Source organism: Lactuca virosa, chromosome 6, assembly GCF_052849685.1.
Source record: "Lactuca virosa cultivar CGN04683 chromosome 6, Lactuca_virosa_CGN04683_v6, whole genome shotgun sequence".
NCBI classification, from domain to species: domain Eukaryota; kingdom Viridiplantae; phylum Streptophyta; class Magnoliopsida; order Asterales; family Asteraceae; genus Lactuca; species Lactuca virosa.
This window is the reverse complement of record NC_136431.1, coordinates 36,910,389-36,920,554: the sequence shown is the minus strand read 5'-3', so window position 1 is coordinate 36,920,554 and position 10,166 is coordinate 36,910,389. Positions and strand designations below refer to the sequence as shown.

The 10,166-nt window shown below is 29.9% G+C and overlaps 2 protein-coding genes across 3 annotated transcripts; one reads left to right on the top strand and one right to left on the bottom strand.

The window, feature by feature from the left end:
- The first annotated feature begins 1,578 nt into the window (after positions 1-1,578).
- LOC145120898 (putative receptor-like protein kinase At1g80640) lies at positions 1,579-4,638 on the top strand. 2 transcript variants are annotated; one of them, XR_013714413.1, is made up of 10 exons: positions 1,579-2,006; positions 2,151-2,318; positions 2,404-2,651; positions 2,736-2,868; positions 2,979-3,042; positions 3,128-3,224; positions 3,324-3,423; positions 3,879-3,975; positions 4,081-4,170; positions 4,272-4,406. XR_013714413.1 is itself a non-coding variant. In XM_079056688.1 (10 exons), the coding sequence occupies exons 1-10, from the start codon at positions 1,847-1,849 to the stop codon at positions 4,413-4,415; spliced, it is 1,323 nt and encodes a 440-aa protein (XP_078912814.1). In that variant the 5' UTR covers positions 1,580-1,846; the 3' UTR covers positions 4,416-4,638. The 2 variants fall into 2 exon arrangements, 1 of the variants encoding a protein (XP_078912814.1); XM_079056688.1 differs by having other exon boundaries at positions 1,580-2,006; positions 3,879-3,997; positions 4,272-4,638.
- Positions 4,639-5,950: 1,312 nt separating this feature from the next.
- Positions 5,951-9,779, bottom strand: ASP5 (aspartate aminotransferase 5). Its single transcript, XM_079055567.1, has 12 exons — positions 9,631-9,779; positions 8,763-8,834; positions 8,596-8,673; positions 8,324-8,518; positions 8,054-8,092; positions 7,867-7,956; positions 7,656-7,764; positions 7,462-7,571; positions 7,226-7,369; positions 6,915-7,081; positions 6,368-6,632; positions 5,951-6,267 (listed from the first exon to the last, which is right to left on the bottom strand). The coding sequence occupies exons 2-12, from the start codon at positions 8,832-8,834 to the stop codon at positions 6,136-6,138; spliced, it is 1,401 nt and encodes a 466-aa protein (XP_078911693.1). The 5' UTR covers positions 9,631-9,779; the 3' UTR covers positions 5,951-6,135.
- Positions 9,780-10,166: the final 387 nt, after the last annotated feature.

Here is a 10,166-nt window from a genome sequence, read left to right as displayed (position 1 = left end):
ACCTATTTGAAATCAAACACTACCACTCCCTATATTTTTTGTGCTACACATACTAAACCTATATGACATAAAAAGAACTAAAAAATCTTATGAAGTAATGTACTAACAGTATTACCATTCCCTCCAGCCACTATTAATAAATTTTATTATTTTAGGTGAGTCAAACGCTGACAATGATGATGAAGACGAAGATATATACACTTTGTTCAAAAGTTTTTGAACAATTTCATGGGGAATCTACTTGAGCAAATTGAAACATCAAGCGAGGATTCTCCCAAGTGATAAATCAAAACACAATTGCTTGCCTTGTTCAACTAAGAAACCGTATGTGTGTGACTTCTTCCAAATTTTAAATCATATTTCATAATCTGTTTCTCTATTTTTAGTAAATGATAAATACAGTTACTTACTTCATGTGTACATATGGATTCCATGGAGTCGCTTTCTTTCTTGTAACATGTATCGTGTGTCTTTCTTTTGCTTCCTTACAAATACATGATGCATATATTGCAAAAAAATAAAATAATAAATAAATAAATAAAAATCTGGTTTTTATGTTTTAAATTTTGATTTTTGCATAGAAATCGAATAATTATTTTCGTAGCTTTAAATTGTGAATCCTATATCAGAAATTCTTTTTGTTCATCTTATATATATTTTCTTTATTTCGAATTTTGGATCAAACTAATATCTTAAGGATTGTTTCCTTTTCTAGTTTCTCTAAAAAGTTAATTTTTTCTTTACATACTTTTTGTCCCCAAATGGTACTTTTGGAAGTTTGATGTCGGACTTTTAAAGGTTTTGAAATGCAAACTTTTGTTACATTTTCGTGAAATAATGACTTTTGAGTCAAAAAAACTTGATTTTTTTCTCATTTTCAGTGAAACATAACTAATTGTCTTAAAAAAAAAATCCAGTTTCATATTTTTATTCTTTTCCTCTTTTTTTCAGAATGTAACCATCCTTTTATTGTCAATCACTTCCCAATGTACACAAAATAAGCACTAGACATATTTTCTATTTTGCTTAATAAGTTATTAACTTCTTTTGGTTTTGATCATTATTCTATTATAATGGCAATCTTATTGAATTTGTGGTTTATTTTACAATATTTTCTTGGTTAAAAATATGCCATTGAATATTGTATATTATTAATGCATAAAAACTTCATGATTTTATCTATCAGTTTTACAATACGTTTATATAAATTTTTTGGTTTTTTATTTTATTAACCTTGCTAATGTATGTTTTCATTGAACCATTACATTTTGATTATCCTGAATGAAACGATAGGTATTGTTTAATCATTTATTACTATGAAAGTAAATAAATGGATTTATTTTTATTATCTATATATTAAATTTAATCAGACAACGTGGATTATTTTGAATATTTTCTAAACCAAATGGCATAATAAACAAATGAATTGGCCAACCATAAGTGGCAACCACATTTAAAATATATGTATTTATATCTACAAAATTTATTTAATTGAAAAGATATGAATAATAATATTATTAATAATATTTTGTCATTATATTAAATTTTGCAAATATCATCAAGAATTCGGGGAAAGGAGTTATCCCATTATTACCCTTTTCTTTCTTTCTTTCTTCCTTCTTTTTTCTTTTTCAAGTATCTTCTGTCCTTTCTCAAGTATCTTATTCTATCGAACAAAGTTACACAGCAGACTGTCTCCTAGTCACTAACAACTTTTCTGCAACAAAATTTTCACATCCATGGCTGCTTCTCTGTAAATCCTCACATTACTCACTAACAAATCTTCGTTTTTTCAACACGTACACCTTACAAGATCCGTAAACGATTCAAATTACGAAGAAAGAGTATGAAAATTTTGGTGGGTTTTCTGTTTAATTTGATTTTGAATCTTCAAATTACCACCATTGATGCCAGACCCACCAGGTTAATATTACTTTCTGATATCTCTGTTCATGAATCTTCACCTGCTGCTGCTCCCATCTCTTCAATGGCGGATATCCCTCCCGGTACTCTCTCTCTTATCCATTTTTATTTTGTATGTGATTCCACTGAGCTTTGTTTTATAGGGTTACTAACAATTTACTTCGAAATTTGAAAATTTTTAAATCTTTAGCAAAGATTATGTTGCTAAGTTCGACAAAATTTATCAGGAACTCATACGGATATCCAAATCCACCAAAATTCAAACAAAAAGCTTGTTATAGGACTCGTTTCTGCATCTTCTCTGATAGGAATCGTCTTATTGCCCTTAACCTGTTTGTGGATATGCCGCAGAAAGAAACTATACAAATCAACCAATATCAACACCAGAAGATTAGGTAACATGATTATTTCCAATCGATTTCTAGCTTTCCTGCTACATTTCCACAAATTCTCAGCAAATTTCCATGATTTCCCATGTAGATTCTTTAAAAGGGCTTCCATTGACTTCATTCATCGGTAGAACAAATACCACTTTCAACACCCAAAAGACATCCGTGACTACGATGGATTACAACATATTACAATCAGCAACAAAGAATTTTCAAGAAAGTGAAATTATAGGTGAAGGAGGATTCGGATGCGTCTATAAAGCTCAACTCAATGATAACTTATTAGTTGCTATCAAGAAACTCGACAACAAAACTCAAAACTCCATCAAAGAATTCCAGGTTTTTTTCAATACCCATTAAAGATCTTCAATTTCATGATGTTAAAGATTCTTTTTTTCAGAATTTGTGATCTGGGTTTTGCAGACAGAAATCGATATATTGAGTAAAATTCAACATCCAAACATAATTACTTTATTGGGATATTGTGTTCATGATGAAACAAAGCTACTTGTTTATGAATTGATGCAAAATGGTTCTTTAGAATCCCAATTACATGGTGAGTGACTTTTTGATCTTTTTCAATCATATATCTTACCTAATACACATTAAAGTTTGTATCTTTTTTGTACCAAAAATTTAATGCAAAAATATGGTTATAACTTATAGGGCCTTCTTGTGGATCCAATTTAACATGGCATTGCCGGATGAAAATTGCCCTAGATATAGCAAGGTGAGCTTTTAATGTCTTAATATTAATGACATCATTATTATTTTTTTCTAACTTATTTTCGGGTTGTTTTTTATTTTTTTGTTAGAGGTTTGGAATATTTACATGAACGTTGCAAACCATCGGTGATTCATAGAGATCTTAAATCATCAAATATACTTTTGGATTCAAGCTTCAATGCCAAGGTACTAGTAATTGAATTTAATGTGTGTATATGTATATATAAAGTTTAAAAAAAATATATTTTTTATTTTATAATAATCGTTGGTTATTTTGTTGTAAAGCTTTCGGATTTTGGTCTTGCGGTTATGGAAGGAGCTAATAGCAAAAACATTAAGCTTTCGGGGACATTGGGTTATGTGGCTCCCGAATATCTTTTAGATGGTATGATTAATTAAATATGATTACAAAATTTATATTGTCATCGAAATAATAATACATTTCTTGAATAAATTGATGGGAAAATTATAATATTTTGAGCGACTAATACTTTATTTTTTCCAATCAAACGATAACAGTTTCATACATTTTCCAATTTAACCATTTTGACCTGATATCACATGGTCAGAATTATTATTTTGGAAAATTACAGCCGAAACCTGACATAACGTGACATGACATGACACGTCAAAATGGTTAATTTGGAAAAATATTTTATGGTTTGATAACTTGATTGGGAAAAAAATGTAGTATAAGTGGTTAAACTACAAAACTGTCTAAAATATAAAGGTTTATTTGTAATTTAGCGTAATTTGATTTATAAGATTATAAGTAGTTGAGTATACTTTTTGACCATTTTAACATGCTTCATTTTAATCAAAATTTTAAAATTTTACAAGGGAAATTGACGGATAAAAGTGACGTTTATGCATATGGAGTTGTACTTTTGGAGCTTCTACTTGGAAGAAGACATCTTGAAAAATTAACATCATCAAAGTGCGAATCTATTGTCACTTGGGTTAGTTTTTTTTTTCTTTTAATTTTTTTTTTGTGAATTTGACTTTATTTTTATTGTTATGAAATGGTTTGGTGAATTTGTAGGCTATGCCACAACTAATGGACAGATCAAAGCTTCCAAGTGTGATAGATCCAGTGATTAGAGATAAAATGGATCTTAAACACCTTTATCAAGTAAGTAATTACCATGTATGGCACAACTCTTTTTTTTCTAGAGTACAAGTCATTAATGCATGACGATTAACTAAAAAAAATGGAAATATGATGGTGTGTAGGTGGCTGCGGTGGCGGTGTTGTGTGTTCAATCGGAACCGAGTTACCGTCCGTTGATAACGGATGTTTTACATTCTTTGGTTCCTCTTGTCCCTATGGAACTTGGAGGGACACTGAGAGTTACTGAAAGCAGGGTTGTAACATGATACTGTTACAATCCTGTTTTCTTTTCTTACCTAGTGAAGAAGAAATAGATTTAAAAAATGTTTTTTTTTCTTAGTTCATACTTGTGTTCTTGTAATTATATCCGTTGTGTTATTTTTTTGGGAAATTTTGAGCACTAATTGTAGACGTGGGACAAGAATATGAAGACAAAACAATTTGATTAATTAATTGACAAACAATAAAATTATTAATTTTTGCTAGCAATCGACGTGTGATGCAACAGGATATGTAAGGTGTATATTACTATATATGATGATATAATATAATGGTATGACATTTGATGGGGTCCATATTATTATAAAAAAATATTATAAAAAGTAGTTAGGAAAAATGGTTGATCAAATAGTATCATGTTGTATGTCACAAAAGATGTCAATCCAACCTACTTTGATATAAATATCATAAATTAGTAACAAGATAATGAAAAAAAAGCTCAAAAGGTTAAGAAAACACAAGTGTCAAATGAGCTAATGACAAATACAACTAAATGGTGTATACATATTACTATGGACTTCAAAAATGGTAATCACATTTCAATATTTTGAAATTGGTATTTATTGGATTAATATTAATATACTACTTTAATTCTACATTTAAGCCAATATTAAAAACTAATATGCATGAATTTGAACAAATCAACTTCATCAGAAACTAACGACTATGTTTGACGTGCATAAATTAGTTTACTAGTTATAACACTCATATACTATATGAGTTTATTAAAAAAAATGAAGATCTAAAATTTAGAAAGTTTGAATTTATAAGGAAAGAAAGCAAAAATATTTAGCTCTTAAAATTGAAATGCTTATTTCTCTTTTAAATTTAAATAAATAAACAATTAAAATAATTAAATTCAATTTAAAATTTTAAAAATTACAAGAAAAGTTGCATTAATGAATTTAATATGCATTTATTATTATATTTATAATATTTATATATTATATGGAATAAAAAAAATCCACAAATTGACATTGATATAATTTAATCTAAACTTACATCAATAAAATGACATATGTCATAATGTAAAAAGGAATAACTAGAAATTGTTTTTATTTATTAGAATATACTTTTAAGTTTATTACAAATAATATTTAATGAGACCGGTAAAGTTATTTACAGGCTACCTTTTTAAAAAAATTATCTGATATAGCTTATTGCTAAGCTTATGAGGTATTTCCACAAATTTTACACATATACCCTTATAATCTTATATATCAAAATATCATTTTATATAATCTTACATTAATCATCTTGTTTATCAGCTAGTTTTTACCAAATACAATTAATATATCAACTACTAGCTAGTTTTTTTACCAAATACATTTAATATATCAACTACTAGCCAGCTTGTTATGCAAAAGCTACAATTACTATATCAACTACTAGTTAGCTTGTTATGCAAAAGCTAGTTTGCAAAACACAGTTTATCAACTACCAACTAGTTCATCAGACAAAAGCTAGTTTTTCAGCTAGTATGACAAACACAGTCAAAGATGTTGTCATTGAAAATGTTCGATAAGGTCCAACACATGCCTTCCCTAACCCCAAGGGAAGAAACATGACTTGCATATATAACTTCAAAACGTCTTCTCACAATACAAAGTCAAAACATTATTACAACATTTCTGCAAAATTACAAAAACAACCCTCACCTCCCTCTAATTATTAATAAATGCTCCCAAGCTTTATACTCACCATTTTCTAACTCACATTATGATACGAATCAATAATAGCATCCGCAAGATACTCACACTTTGCAGCAGATAAACCAGCCAATGATATTCTTCCATCTTTCGTCATATAAATATGCCATTTATCCGTCATATTATCACTCTACAAAACAAAACAAAAATCAAATAATAAGTCAAAATATATATAAAAAAAAAGTGTAGTAGTAGTACTTAACACATTGGTAGTTGTACTATTACATTACCTGTGCTTTATTAAGACCAGTAAAAGAAAACATCCCAATTTGCTTAAGAACAAACGACCAATCTTTTCCAGTTTTGTCCTTCGAAGAGAGATTATTGTATAGCTTTTGTCTCACACTCTTAATCCTTCCAGCCATCATTTCCATTTCATCTTTCCATTCGTTGAAAAAATCAGGATTTCCAACAACATTCGCCACAATGCGGGCCCCATGTACAGGTGGATTTGAGTACATTGGCCTCGCGATTCTCTTCATCTGGCTCTTCACCCTAAACAAAATTATTTATGACTCGGGTCAGATTCAGACAGTTTGATATCATAATTAGAAGCCTCTGATTCAGTCAAATAAGAGGTGGGGTCTGATTGATCAGGCCTTGACTCAATCAATCAGATCTGACTCAATCAACAACTATCAAACAACCCCTAAGTATTACTATAGAACTGCAAATATATTATGGGTAAAAAATAAAGTATATTGTCTATATTGATAAAAGGTGTATATTACGTTGATATTTTGTGCATTTTGGCCTTTTATTTAATGAGTTAAATACCTTATAGCTGCATCGGGTGATGAGCAAAGGACATTTATAGCCCCAACTCTTTCGGCATAAAGACCGAGATTTTTACTGTATGATTGTGCAACTAAAAGCTCCATTCCACGAGCTGCAAATAATCGCACAGAAGAAGCGTCTTCATCAAGGCTTCCACTAGCGAATCCCTGTAAAAAATTAAAATTAAGGGTCTGTTTGGTATGATGGAATGGAATCTTAAAGGAATGGAATTGATCATGTTTGGTTGGCTTGAAGAAATGAAATTTAGACATTCAAACATATTGTTTGTTATGACTTTTAAAGATTCAAACCTGATAAGCAACATCGAAAAATGGAAAATGGTTTTTTTCTTGAATGACATCAGCAATTTTCTCCCATTGTTGAGGAGTTGGATCGATGCCTGTTGGGTTGTGAGCACAGCCATGAAGAAGCACAAAAGACCCTTCCGGAGCTGCCTGAATTTATAAATTTAATTTTTTTTTATTTAAGTTCCAAAGTAAACATTTATTATACGTTAGTAGATAGAGTAGTTGAAACTTGAAATGACCTTTATGTCCTCAATCATTCCATCAAAATCTAGACCAACTGTTTTTGGATCGTAGTATCGGTACTCTGACCATGGGACCCGAGCATCGTTGAAAATATTCTTGTGATTACCTGAAAGTTAATTTTTTTTACACAAATGAATAAATAATAATGTAGTTAGAAAAGATTTAAATTTATAAAATTTAGAATTTTCACCCCAAGTTGGAGATGATATTAGAATTTTTGCTCCGGGAAAGTATCGCTCAATTAATGCTGCAGCAATTCTAAGAGAGCCAGTGCCTGAGAGACCTTGTATAGTGGCAACCTGCATTTTATATTATATAAACAAAAGTTATATTTTAACATGAACCTTAAACTATTTTATTTTAAAAAGAAAAAAAAAAAAAAAAGAGATGCTAAATCATACTCTTTGTTCATGAAGAACTGGATTATCTGCTCCAAACAACAACTCAGCTGTTGCTTTGTTGAATGCAGCCAATCCTTCAATAGGAAGATACTGCATGTAATAAATCAAAAGAAATAAAAATGTTAAAAAGAAAACACAAAATTCCAATTGCTAAATTTGTTTTAGACTTTAAAAAGTCGTAAAGTACCTCCTTGTTTTCTCCCCTTTCCAGCATAAGATTCTCAGCCTACAACACAATTACACATTTAAAACATTCCCAAAAAGAAAAAAATAATTACATGTGAATAGATGAGAGACTATGTGATTGTCATAATTTATCATATATTGCCTTTCTTCTCTTATTTTAGAGTGTAAAAAAGTGTTAGTCAAAAACTTTGGATAATGTAGGTGTAATTTGGGGGTGGCTTAACTCTTAAAAGACTATGTGAGTGTCATAATTTATCATATCATATATTACCTTTCTAACAACTTTAAGAACATAGGGTTGAAGTTCTTCTGTACGATATGCTCCAACACCAAGATTAAGTTTCAACTCATTTGTGTCAGCTTTGAATGCTTCAGAAACTCCAAGAATTGGATCTGGGGGAGCCATTGTTATGCTATCAAAGCGTGAAGCTTTAACGGCAACAGCCATTGTAATACGCCCATGAGACTGCAAACAAGATATACAGATAAATATAGATATCAGACAAATATATAACCATGAGAGATAAATATACAACTATATACCTTTGTTTTCATGGAGAGAGGTTGTTTGTCTTTCCCAAAGAAAGCACTTTTGAAAGCATTTCCAGACTTCATTTTGTCCTAATCAAACAATAAAATGGTCTTTTATTGTATTTTTATCAAGTTTTTGATACCCTGAGAGAAAAAAAAAAAGAACCAATCAACAATACCTTGCATTTGTCTTGCACAGACTGGGCAGCTGATGGAGAAACTGATGGGAGGGAAAGGAATGTTGAAGCCATCTGAAATAAATAGATTGTTTTAGAGTGTAAAAAGTGTTAGTCAAAACTTTGGAGAGTATGGGTGTAATTTGGGGGTGGCTTGAGAGACTATGCGATTGTCACAATTTATCATATTGTAGATTTTTCTCTCTAGAGGCCTGTGGTTTTTTGCTGCTTTTGGAGTAGTTTTTCATGTATATTCTCGTGTTCAATTTTTTCTATTTATTTTCATTATCTTTCAAACCAATTTCAGTTTAAAACGTAGAAGCAAAATTTGCATCATGTCAAACCATCAAACTGACATAATTTCAGATCAAGTGATGCAAACACAAACATATATATAGATATGGAAGAAGAATGTTAAACACAATTAGTTCTTATAATCACAACCATCACTGAGATGCTACACTGTAGTGCTGTAGAACTAACGACGCATCGGATGCTTGTACCTTACAACTACCGATGCATGTTCCAGATACAATCTCACTATTAACAATGAAAGACACAAAATTGAATACTATAACCAAAGTTATCAGCTCAAAATACGGGAAGCTATAATCTAAATCGAATAAACCAAAGCATGAAGATAGCGATCTCTTGTACACTATTTAGTTCGAATCGATTTATAGAGTTAGAGGATGACATTAAATCAGAAGAAAAATGAAGGAATAATCATGATCGGGAATTAGTTAAATCGAACAAGAATGTGCAAACCCTTGGGAATTGGATAAACCACAGAAGAATCAGAATCACTGACACATTAACAAGTAAGCGATACATACAAAACACATATATATGCATAAGAGGGAGAGCTTGCCTGATTGCTTTTGAGAGAGTGAGTGATTCGACTATGGCGAAGATGAAGAAGAGTGGGTGAGCGATGCAATCGAGAGACACAACTCTGAACTAGTTTGTAATTGTATCTCCTTCATTTACCTACTTATGTGATATAGCTTCAAGATATCGGCTCATTAGTGATTTTCTTTTTAAAGAATTAAAAGAATATTAAATACTTAATGTTTTCTTTTATCATTTTAATAAAATACTATATAGTATTTGCAAATAAAAAAGTAATATAAATATTTTAGTGTTAACAAACTATTTAAAACAAATCAAGATTAAAGATGTATACATTTTAATAAAATATAGTATTTGTCATATAAAAAAAATAATATAGATACTTTAGTGTTAACAAACTATTTAAAACAAATTAAAATTAAAGATGTACACATTTTAATAAAATATAGATCACAATTTAAATAGTGTGGATTTAACGAGGAGATATTTTTTTTATTTCGTGGGCTTGAAGACTAGCGGTACATTGTCCGTTTGTATTGTATAAAAATGTTTATA